The 12,806-nt window shown below is 42.4% G+C and overlaps 1 protein-coding gene across 1 annotated transcript in view; it reads right to left on the bottom strand.

Moving 5' to 3' along the window:
- Window positions 1-642: 642 nt before the first annotated feature.
- Window positions 643-12,806, bottom strand: part of FRMD7 (FERM domain containing 7) — a 43,429-nt gene continuing 31,265 nt past the window's right edge. Inside the window, exons 8-12 of the mRNA XM_089657984.1 lie at window positions 11,658-11,753; window positions 9,741-9,904; window positions 6,917-6,985; window positions 6,760-6,835; window positions 643-3,955 (exon numbers count right to left, since the gene is read on the bottom strand). Coding sequence (XP_089514110.1) covers window positions 2,831-3,955; window positions 6,760-6,835; window positions 6,917-6,985; window positions 9,741-9,904; window positions 11,658-11,753 — 1,530 coding nt within the window. The 3' untranslated portion in view covers window positions 643-2,830. The remainder of the gene's footprint in view (window positions 3,956-6,759; window positions 6,836-6,916; window positions 6,986-9,740; window positions 9,905-11,657; window positions 11,754-12,806) is intronic.

Below are 12,806 nucleotides of genomic sequence, written 5' to 3'. Positions count from 1 at the left end.
TAGTATTATGTTCAGCAGACTGTGTTCTTCTATTGTTGTGACTTAGATGACGTTCACAGCACATTTTATGCCCAATTCATGCAAAGCTCCACGTAATCCCAAGGGGTTCACATACTTTTTCTTGCAACTGTATGTGAAAGAGCCCTAAGGACTTGTTTATACTTGCTTCAAATTGTGGAATTGGACACATTTTTAAAGCACTCTGAATGCCAATCAAAGCCCTCTCACTAAATAAAATGGTTACCTTACAGTCCCGTTCACACTGTTACGTTTGCCTTGTTTCACTTCAAAAATTATACCCCATTATACTTTCTTTGTGCTTCAAAGTGTTTCCAGAGCCTCCATGTCCATCTATGACAACACTCTCTAACAGTGAGGGGGTACTAATGAGCTGGCGGTATCACTAAGTTGGGGGTACTACTGAGCCCCTTTTAAAACAAATACAAAATCGACACCCACATTTGCGAAGCTTCAAAAAAGCATCACTGAGGCATCAAAAATGCATGTTGAAAAATTAATTTGTGTTAAAATCAAAGTGTAAATGAGCCCTAAGGGAGCCTGCGCTTTGCACCCTATAACACACTAATCACAGGTACAATGCTCAGCAGGCCTCAATGGAAAAAAAAAAAGTAGTAAATGCACATTAATCATAAGATCAGGTGAGTGTTATACACTGCTCAAAACAAAAATTAAAGGAACACTTTGAAACATCAGATCTCAATGGGAAAAATATTATGCTGGATATCTATACTGATATGGACTGGGTAATGTGTAAGGATGCTCCAATGTTTGATGGAAATGAAAATTATCAACCTACAGCGAACTGAGCACCCCAAAAATCAAAGTGAAAAAATTATGCAGCACGCTAGTCTATTGTGCTGAAATTTCATTGCAGCAACTCAAAATGGTACTCTGTAGTTTGTATGGCCCCCACATGATTGTATGCATGCCTGACAATGTTGGGACATGCTTCTAATGAGATGACGGATGGTGTCCTGGGGTATTTCCTCCCAGATCTAGACCAGGGCATCACTGAGCTCCTGGACAGTCTGAGGTGCAACCTGGTGGTGTCGGATGGACCGAAACATGATATCCCAGAGGTGTTCTATTGGATTTAGATCAGGTGAGTGTGGGGGGTCCATTCAATGGTATCAATTCCTTCATCCTCCAGGACCTGCCTGCATGCTCTCGCCACATGAGGCCGGACATTTTTGTGCACCAGGAGGAACCCAGGACCCACTGCACCAGTGTAGGATCTGACAATGGGTCCAAGGATTTCATCCCAATACCTAATAGCAGTCAGGGGGCCATTTTCTAGCCTGTAGAGGTCTGTGCATCCCTCCATGGATATGCCTCCCCAGACAATCACTGACCCACCACCAAAATGGTCATGCTGAACGATGTTACAGGCAGCATATTGCTCTCCACGGCTTCTCTGGACCCTTTCACATCTTGTCACATGCTCAGGGTGACCCTGCTCTCATCTGTGAAAAGCACAGGGCGCCAGTGGTGGACCGGCCAATTCTGGTGTTTAATGGCAAATGCCAATCGAGCTCTATGGTGCCGGGCAGTGAGCGCAGAGCCCACTAGAGCACGTCTGTCCCTCAGGCCACCCTCATGAAGTCTGTTTCTGATTGTTCAGACATTCTCCCCAGTGGCCTGCTGGAGGTCATTTTGTAGGGCTCTGGCAGTGCTCATCCTGTTCCTCCTTGCACAAAGGAGCAGATACCGGTCCTGCTGATGGGTTAAGGACCTTCTGCTGTCCTGTCCAGCTCTCCTAGAGTAACTGCCTGTCTCCTGGAATCTCCTCCATGCTCTTGAGACTGTGCTGGGAGACACAGCAAACCTTCTGGCAATGGCACATATTGATGTGCCATCCAGGAGGAGTTGGACTGCCTGTGCAACCTCTGTAGGGTCCAGGTATTGCCTCATGCTACCAGTAGTGACACTGACCCTAGCCAAATGCAAAACTAGTAAAAAAAAATCAGAAAAAATGAGTAGGCAAAAAAATGTCAGTGGCCTCCACCTGTAAAACCATTCCTGTTTTGGGAGTCATCTCACTGTTGCCCAACCAGTGCACCTGTTGTTAATTTCAAAGCAGCTGAAACTGATTAGCAACCCCCTGTGCTACTTAACTGACCAGATCAATATCCCAGGAGTTTAATTGACTTGATGCTATACTCTGATTAAAAAGTATTCATTAAATTTTCCTGAGCAGTGTAGTTAACACTTCCTGGTCTATATGCAGCAATTACATTGTCTCCAATGCCTAGGCCTCATGCACACTGGATGTTTTTGCAGCTGCTTCTGGGGGCGTCAGGCGTTTTTTTTTTCCTCCTGCCTCTCAACTCCCCTGCATGTTAGTCTATGTATCCATGCACACATAGGGGATGATTTACTAGGCTGTGCACTTTTTTTTTTACAAGCACCAGGCTTTTTTCTGCCAAAACACTGCTACCAGGAGGAAAGGCTTCTAGGAGAGTTTGCAAAACGTCCTGTGTCCATGAGGCCTACCTGTTAAGATGTCTGTTATCTTCTGACTGCCACAGATCTACACTAGGTAACACCGCTGGTTCTGGGGCAGAGCAGACCTAAACAGCATCACACACAGTCCTCCTGCCAGGTGCATAATACGATGCCAAGAGTCAGAATGCTGAGTGCTGAATAATAATATTAAAACCCAGCTACACTTTTGATGTGTATAGTGCATGTGATGTGTATGTGTATAGTGCTTCTGCTATAGGCCACAATGCTGAACTGGCTTTGGCTACTGTTATGGGTCATCGTAATGTTCAGTTCTCTGCTCCAAAATGTTCAGCTATAAATATCCCTAAGTATAATAATGTTTCCTCTCTGATTTGGGTTTCCTGCTTTCCCATCCATGAACGTTTAGTGGAACCTCCTCTTCATCATCCAGCTGGAGGCTTCCTGATGACAGTCTGACTCTAGCCATAGGATGTCTGATGTTTTTACCAAAAACAGCATAGTAGTATGGATTTATGATCTCAGAATCAGAGTCACTGGATTCAGTCCCACTGTAGACATAACGCTCAGTCATTTGTGGACCTTTCTTTGAAGATGATGATGGAGCAAGAGCGAGAGGTGGTGGGGGAGGGGGAGGAAGTGGTGGAGGGGGAAGTGGTAATGGAATAAGCTTATGTGGCAAAGGGTTTCTTGAGACACTTGAAGTCCTGCTGAAGATAGGATAAGGACCCAAAGGTCTGAATTCTGACCCACGTGGTAACCATTCAGACTTCATATCTGAATGACTCCAAGATCTTTTTGGATAAGGATCTTGAGAATTTTCCATATTTGTTATATGTGCATCTGTTTGGTTTACCACGTTCGCACTGCCCTTGCAGCTAGTCCTGGGGTAGACTGGCTGGTGATACTCCTTCAATCGTCTAGCACTTGGACTGCGATCTGCTGGCTGTCCTGGAAAAAGCTTAGATTGACTAGTAAGCCTCATGATTTCTTCCACTACAGCAGAGGCCTGCGCTGGCAATTGGGTTATTCCGTCTGTATAGCAGTATCTGTTAGGCAGCCCCTTTTTCACATAGTGTCTGGTAAAACATGGGTCAGGGCCTGTATCAGTGTAGGAAATCCTTGATGATGAAGGCAAAACCTCTCTCATGCTACCTTCAGATGAGCTTTTGCGGTTTTCAGTGAAATAGTTACTTTCCTCATAACAGGACACAGGTCTCCTCTGGATTTGTTGATGAGATTCATTACTTAGTAGATCGCTATAACTACAGCCAGGGAATGAGGAGCTGCTTTTGGACTGCTGCAAAGCTACTAGCTCCAGCTCATCAGGTTTAAAGCGTTCCATCTCTTTGCTGAAGAGTACGTCGACAGCAGAGTTCCTTCTGTTCCTGTCCATAAGGGGATCCCACCCCACACTGTTGACACTTCTAGAACATGGTCTGCTGGTGTACACCAGGCATAAATCATTAGGCTGGTGGGCATAAACAAAAAAATAAAACATTAATGGATAACCATGGTACTTCCTAATGCAAGATTAAAAATCCTTCTGCTGACCTTTTTATTTTTACCTTCTTCTCTATTGTGTCTTGTGAGTTGTATACCTCATCTATGGTACATCCACAGCTCCAGGTGTGGTTGGCATCATGGTGGCAGTCAAGTGTGGAGATGGAGAAAACATATCACCAGAAGTGATATCATGAAGTACACCCACAAGGAGGCTGGAATGTGCCATAGATGAGGTATACACAATCAAGATGCAAGTCTTTACAAACAGATCCCTTGCACCCAGAACATAATGTTAGTATTAGGCTAGCCAAAGTCATACAGCAAACAGGTTCACATTAATGTCCCCTATCTAGGTTCATACTTACACTCTTTGCTTAACCGCTGCTCCATTCAACCACTGAGCATGTAGAAGGGCAACCCTATGTGTGCTCCAGTTGAAGTCATGAAGGCCAGTCTTATCCTTTCTCACAGGAGTTTAACCAACAGCAACAAGAGCCTATGGCCCCTCGCTGTCCTCAGTGTCTCCTGTGAAAGTAGGAAGCAAGAGGAGCAGTGCTGCAGCAAAGACAGCCCTGGAGCAGTGAGAGCAGCCAGTTGTTTAGGGATGGGGGTAGGTAGAACAGGTAGGGTTTTTTTTTTTTTTTACCTTAAAGCAGAGTTCCACCCTTTTTTCATGATCCTTGCCACACAATGCCCACCCACAGAACAGTCTGTTATTTTTTATTTATTGATTTCTAAATACCTTTTTTGGCTGTCAGTATCCAGTACTTCCGGTCCAGCCGCCTAGGCGATTTCTTTATTATGCGATTCCCTAGGACTCTTGGGAAATCGCCATTGGTTTTCCCAGGTGTCTTTGGGAAGCTTAATGGTAAAGTCTTGTGGTATTTTTTGACTGGAAGTAACATTATCAGGAGGAATGATTGACAGGTTCCGATAACAACGGGGCAGGATCTTCCGTCATTGCCTCAATTGTTATGGCAACCTACAAACCACAGTGTGCCATCCTGTGTCCTTACAGTGCAAGCGTGAGATCAGGAGGTGCATGCTGGGTAGCCAGCTGTGCCGAATCCAGAAGAAAGTAGGAGCTGGCTTCAGATGCCCACACTAGTAATGGCTGCTGCCTGCCTGCCGGAATCCTGCTGAGGAATGTCACATTTACAAGTAAGCAAACGGTATACACGTAGAACACTGTCCTAATTATATACTGCAACTGAAGAGAATCATGGAGGTGCTTTTTGTAGAAAAGTGCCGAGGAGACTGTAACCCGGCTTTAATGCAGAGCATGCATTTTAAAACACCTATAGACTTTAGAACTATTTTAGGAGCTGGTAAGCTACAAAAAAATGACAATTTTAATTTTGGGTTCTGATACACTTTATAGCTGACCTTCAGGCACAAAACCATTAATTGAAATATATTCCTCAGTAGTCACAAAGGATCTAAATCTACATTTAGTTCACCAAGCTCCTTTGCAAATCGAGACATTACCTTGTAAAACTAGCAGAGCAATCATCCTTGTGCTGTACATAGCCCATGCAGAGAGTAATGCTATGCAAGGGACCTAGCACATCCTTCCCACTACAAGCTTCCTACAGAAAACCAGAAGGGGAAGCACATGCAGGACTAGTCCTCTGCACAAATTTAGAGAAGCAGCAAAAACGGGTCTTATTACAAGAAGCTCCTTCACAGAAACAAATTGCATGATTGCTTTAATGCTGCATTACTGCACACAAGTTGTTTTGCCCTGATTTCAGCTTTAAAGTCATGGGCACCTCATAGTAAGTCGACCATTGCAGGACATCTCATAACAATGTAAGCCAAATACTTTAATATGTAATGAATGTTCAAGAGTGAACTTGGTGCTCAAATAACCAAAACGTTCATGTAAAACTGATCAGGATCAAGATATCAGTCCTATCAAGTACAGCAGGGGTTAACTCTGTTCCTTCCCATACATTTTCTGCAGCATCCTCAGAGACTAAGGAAATGCTCCAAACTGTATAACATAAAAGGAACACCAGAGGGCGCAATCTAAGTGCAGTATTACACCCCAGTCACATCAGGTGCGACTTATCATGCAATTTGCATGCCATGCGACTTGCAAATTGTATGCCCAGTCGCACCCTATTGTCCGCTATTAGAGTGGTCATATTGGTGCGGTTCCAACTTGGTCGGAGCCGCACCGATTTCTAAAGTAGGGCATGCACTACTTTTGTTGTGATTTGCATAGACATCTGGGTCAAAATCGGCTTTGATGTGACCTGGAGCTTAATCACATTTATTTAGTTTAAAGACAATTGGCAGCTTACAAAATGACAGAAAGAGAAGCACATATATCAACTCTGAGCTGACAGGGTTGTCTTCTAGGGATTCCTCCTGCTTGTGCATGCCAGGGCAGCAGGAAAAACATCATCCACTCAGTATGCTGGATTCACCGAGACGTTGCCCATTTAGTATGCTGGATTTATCAAGACCTGGCATTCTGCTGTGTCTCAGTGAATCCAGCATACACAAGCAGGAGGAATTCCTAGATGACAGCCCTATCGACTCGCTCTCAGTTGTGCTTCTCCTTCTATCATTTCTTAAGTTACCAGTTGTCTTTAAACTAAATAAATGTGATTAAGCTCCGGGTCACATCAAAGCCAATTTTGAAATTGAAAACGTAATGTGATTAATACTGCACTTAGATTGCGCCCTCACTAATATTTTATTTCCTGCCTAGTCTGGCTAGAGCATAGCACATGCTTCAGCATACAGTTTACATCCTACCTGCTTTGCCACTTCAGAAAGGAGGTCAGGAGAGGATCTACACTGTCTTTCATGAAGATTTGCTTTTAAGTGTTTCCTGAAATGACATAAGAAAACCATTAATGTGCTCAGGAGCAGTCATCAGCAATCTGTATCTGCTGTTATAGATGAAGCTTACCTTTCAAAAGGCAGATTCTTAGCCTTTCCTTTAGTCCAAGAATCAAACAGTTGTTTTTGGGTTCTTCCACTAAATAAAATGTAATTTTTATGAAAAGGCATGAAATGTTTAGTCCATACAAATCTAATATTTTAATATCAGATATACAGTTTTGGGTTTATTCACTTTCCAGCTTTGTACTGTGAAAGTTCCCAGCTCTGCCTTCCTGTTGCAGCCATTAAATTCATACTGGCAGTTTCAAACCTGCATTTAGAAGCATTTACAGTGCATCCAGAAAGTATTCACAGCACTCAACTTTTGCCACATTTTGATATATTACAGCCTTATTGCAAAATGGATTAAATTCATTTTTGTCCTCAACATTTTACGAACAATACCCCATAATGACAACGTGAAAGAAGCCCCTTTTGAAATCTTTGCAATTTATTAAAAATAAAAAACAAACAAAAAAAACCCATGTACATAAGTATTCACAGCCTTTGCTTAATACTTTGTTGAAGCACCTTTAGCACCAATTACAGCTTTGGATGCTGGAAATCCTTGTCATAGTTGCAATATTGCAGTGACTGCCACCATCTTCCAGGTGCCATGCCGTGCAGCTTCCTGACTGCACACTGACCACAGGGGGGCGCAATCTGCACCACCCCATTCAAGGAATGCCTTGTATTTATTTCATTTAAAAAAACAAGGAATTCTCTGCTTGGAAAAGGTGGAGAAGGTGTTGTTACCATCCCTCCTCTCCACCTCATCCAATCAAAGAATGCTTTATATTCGCTGGAAAAATACAAGGCATTCATGCATGGCGTAGATGTCAAGTGAGCGACCCCATGTGGTCAGCATGCAGTGGGGTAGCCACTTAGCACAGAAACTGGAAGATCTCAGTGATCACTATAGTACTGCCAAATATTACAGCGATTGTCAGTGTCCACAGTGGTAGCTCAGGTATGAAATACGCATATTTACATCAGTCAAGGCAAAGCCAATGTAACTCTGCAATTAAGATCATACCTGGTGTATAGCTTAAAGGATCTGTATTTTCCTTTCTCCTTTTAATTATAATTTTATCTATACAGTGGTCAAGCAGAGATTGCAAGTTATGTAGAAGTTAGTGAGTTACTATACTGTGTGCCTTGCCCTCAATAGCATCTGTACTCAGCATTGACATGATGGTTCCCATTACAGCATTTTTCTGCTTGGTACTGCTACTTCTAAGCCATAAAGTGTTAGGATGGGCTAGACTAAAATTCATACTGGGATCTCTACTTATGTAGCCATTGAATTGATCACTGGCAGCCACCCAATAAATACACTGCTCAAAAAATTAAAGAGACACTTTAAAAACACATCAGATCTCAATGGGGAAAAATATCATGCTGGATATCTATACTGACATGGACCGGGTAATGTGTTAGGAACGTAAGGATGCCCCATCGTTTGATGGAAATGAAAATTATCAACCTACAGAGGACTGAATTCAAAGACACCACAAAAATCAAAGTGAAAAAATGATGCAGCAGGCTAGTCCATTTTGCTGAAATTTCATTGCAGCAACTAAAATGGTACTCAGCAGTTTGTATAGCCCCACGTGCTTGTATGCATGCCTGACAATGTCAGGGCATGCTCCTAATGAGACGATGGATGGTGTCCTGGGGTATTTTCTCCCAGATCTGGGCCAGGGCATCATTGAGTTCATGGAAAGTCTGAGGTGTAACCTGGCATCGTAGGATCGTGTTCTATTGGATTTAGGTCAGGCGAGAGTGGGGGCCATTCAATGGTATAAATTCCTTCATCCTCCAGGAACTGTTTGTATACCCGCACCACATGAGACTGGGCATTGTTGTGCACCAGGAGGAACCCAGGACCCACTGCACGAGCATAGGGTCTGATAATAGGTCCAAGGATTTCATCCCGATACCTAATGGCAGTCAGGGGGACAATGTCTAGCCTGTAGATGTCTGTGTGTCCCTCCATGGACATGCCTCCCCAGACCATCACTGACCCACCACCAAAACGGTCATGCTGAACGATGTTACAGGCAGCACAAAATTCTCCATGGCTTCTCCAGACCCTTTCACATCTGTCACGTGCTCAGAGTGAACCTGCTCTCGCTTGTAAAAAGCACAGGGTGCCAGTGGTGGCCCTGCCAGTTCTGGTGTTTAATGGCACATGCCAATCGAGCTTTATGATGCCGGGCAGTGAGCACGGGCCCACTAGAGGACGTCGGGCCCTCAGGCCACCCTCATGAAGTCTCTTTCTGATTGTTTGGTCTGAGATATTCACACCAGTGGGCTGCTGGAGGTCATTTTGTAGGGCTCTGGCAGTGCTCATCCTGTTCCTCCTTGCACAAAGGAGCAGATACCGGTCCTGCTGATGGGTTAAGGATCTTCTACGGCCATGTCCAGCTCTCCTAGAGTAACTGCCTGTCTCCTGGAATCTCCTCTAGATTGTGCTGGGAGATGCCACAAACCTCCTGGCAATGGCACGTATTGATGTGCCATCCTGGGGGAGTTGGACTACCTATTCAACATCTGTAGGGTCAAGGTATCACCTCATGCTACCAGTAGTGACACTGACCCTAGCCAAATGCAAAACTAGTGAAAATCAGTCAGAAAAAATATTAAATTTTACTTGGAGCACGTATTATCTCAAATGTTAATGTATAATTTGTCTGTGCTCTGCTTTCATTTTATCAAGCTTTTGAAAGATCAATAAAATATACTATATGTGAATGAGAGAAAGATGAATACCGATTGGCTATTATAGCATTGCTCTTTGCCCTACTCAGTAAGCTTACAGTAACTGAGTTCTAAATAATTTTCCTTACCTGTACCTGAAATTGGAACCCTTACTACACAGGAAAGGCCTTGGTTTACACTTAGGCTCTTCACACAGACGAAAGAAGGCATGATACTCCACACAGGTTTTCCAGAAGGCTTTACAGGCATCCCGAGTAACCATAGTGAATTCCAGGGTATCCTTGCATAAGGTCTGCAAAATTGAATGATTGTTAGACTTGTAGATTATTGAAAAGATTATCAATACATGTAGTATTTCCTTTTGTAAACACTTTTTAAACAATGCATTATACAGCCCAGATCCAATAGAGCATCTCAAATGATTATTGTTTTTATTAGGTGTTCTTGCATGGCAAGACCACTTACTGTTATCTCACATATATATTCTTATTATAGCCAAATTTACCACCCTAACTCCTCCCACAGTTTTTACACTACATAGACAGTAATATACCGAAACGTGCGGATTGTTCCCGATTGGTGTGCTATTACTTTGTGGAACATTTCGCCGAATGGTTCACGGAATATCGGCGTTTTTGTGGTGAAATTGGTCCCATAGGAATGAATAGCAGAAAGTTCTAAACTAGAGTGGGAGCTGACAAAAGCTAGAGTGTGAAATGAAAAATCAGGACATGATTTCTAAACTGCCATCACTCCCCCATTTTCAAGCCCACCTACACAAATCTTGTATCGAAACGTTCAGCTATCCCTGCTGACACTAAAAATGTCCACGGCTAAGCCATAGTCCTGATAGTTTTCACAATATGACCATTTGTTTGCAACTCATGCCGCCCATTGGCATTCATTGAAACTCCACTCTAGCCACCTCAAATTTGAAGGGCAAATTCGAAACTGTGGCTGTGCCTTCATTTTTAATATTTCAGAGACATACTATGCATCACAATGTAGGCCTGGGTCTTGTGATTCTCACAATATAAAGCTCTTCAGTGTAGGATTTATAATTTTTAACCTACAACCGTTTGAAGATGGCAAGCGCCAGTGAAGTGAGAAAGTTGGAGCAGTTTGTTTTTAACCGCTCTTCTCTGCCCTTGCTGTAGAGTGAGTTGCTATAGAAACCCAGGTGTGTGAGCAGGTAGCAGAGTGACAAAAGCTAGAGTGTAAGCTGAAAAATAAAAGTTGAAATGCATTTCTCATTCTATCAAGCTTGCCATGTGCACTTTTTAAATTTGATCAATCAATTGGTTAGTGTAATGTTTACTATCTTTACTCACTCCAAACACTCCACACAGTTACTCTGCCCACTCTATAAAGTTACTCTGCCCAGTCCAACCTTTCCACAGTTACTCCAACCACACAATAGTTACTCCACCCACTCCAACCACACAATAGTTACTCCAGCCACTCCAACCACACAATAGTTACTCCAGCCACTCCAACCACACAATAGTTACTCCAGCCACTCCACCCACACAATAGTTACTCAAGCCACTCCACCCAGTTACTCCGCCCACTCCAGTTGCAGACTACTTGTGGAGGCAAGAACACTTCACACAATTTCCCCAGAAATTGTAGCTTTTCTAGTTTAAGTGAGTGGTCACATTTCTAGGGGCTGGTAACTCAATAAAAACAAAGCCATTGTATTGTTTATAGCTACTGCACCTGCCAATTGAACTATTCAGTAAGGAAATTTGCTAAGTAGACTTACTGCAGTAGCAATACATTTCAAAAATATTTATGATTTATTTCTTGCCTTTTTAAATCAGCACAATTTCATACTCCTGGATTGGTGCGTTCAGAGCTTGCAAATAATTATGGACCTTGCTGCTCAAGGAAAAGATAGGCATGTTCTGGTTTAAATGAAAGAGTAATAAAAAGAAAGCTTCTTCTACCGTGGATACCTTATAAGCACAGAGTAAATACATGGCAATGCCTAATAGGAAATATTCTACAGCATAGCATGAATAATCAACTTAGGAACTGCTCACATCAATATGGGGATGAAGTTTGATCAGGAAATGTTTCCTTTTGAAGCTCAGCTTTCTGACAGTAGCCCAGTTGAAGGTGTTTATCTTAGTGTTTCCCTAGAAAAAAAACAAAAAAACAATGATTTCAAGTGAACCTAAACTTTAGCAACCCTATTCTTTAAACAGTGAAAGACAAATTATTTGTAAATGATATTGTATTTACAGTGGACACTGTTAACTGCTTTTTCAAAAAGGCCCACTTTATCATCTCTTTAACATTGCTGTGCCACTACAAAGTAGTTGCTATACTATTAGGGCTCATGTACACGGGGCATTTGGAAAACTCTTCTGAATGATGGAAATTGACTGCTGGAAAAAGTAGGTTAAAAAATGTCAGTTTAGCCACGTTTGCATACTGCATTTATGAGTGTTTGCGTTTAGAAGCATTTAAAAAAAAAATAACCTCAGGAGACCTTCCCAAATGCTCAGAATGCACTGAAAAACAGTAAAAAATTACTTATTATTATTCGGACATTTTGAGAGAAATTAAGAGAGCAGAAGCAGAGAGAGCAGTATGTGTTACACAGTTACATAGTTACATAGTTAGTCTGGCTGAAAAAAGACAAAAGTCCATCCAGTTCAACCATTAAAAAAAAAGTTATAATCCTATACCCACAAATGATCCAGAGGACGGTAAAAAAAACCAGCAAAGCATGATCCAATTTGCTCCTGCAGGGAAAAAAAATCCTTCCTGATCCCCCGAGAGGCAATCGGATATTCCCTGGATCAACTTTACCTATAAATGTTAGTATCCAGTTATAGTCTGTGTTGAGATTTCCTATCTTTTCTGGTTGTATTCACTATGGATCCCAACATGAGCATAATGCAGCACGTTCTACCATTTTTTCCTTTACGCAAAACTGACTGCACTTGTGTACTGGGTCCATTTGAGTACAAGGAAAACGCTTTGTATGCATTTCTGATGATGAAAAAAGGTTCTGGACACTGCACTGTCACATGTGCAGAAGTGATCTGCTGCTTCTAATCAGAAACTATATGCTGATGGTACTTTTAGACCTCATTCACATAGACATGTAGGGTCATACATTGCCAAAAGTAAGTATATACGTGTGGAGGGTAGCAGAGGTATATGCAATCATCTGTGCTAAA

The sequence above is a fragment of the Staurois parvus genome, unplaced genomic scaffold (genome assembly GCF_062004578.1).
Source record: "Staurois parvus isolate SC_StPar_1 unplaced genomic scaffold, SC_StPar_1.0 ptg001045l, whole genome shotgun sequence".
NCBI classification, from domain to species: Eukaryota; Metazoa; Chordata; class Amphibia; order Anura; family Ranidae; genus Staurois; species Staurois parvus.
This window is presented reverse-complemented; position numbering and strand designations above follow the sequence as displayed.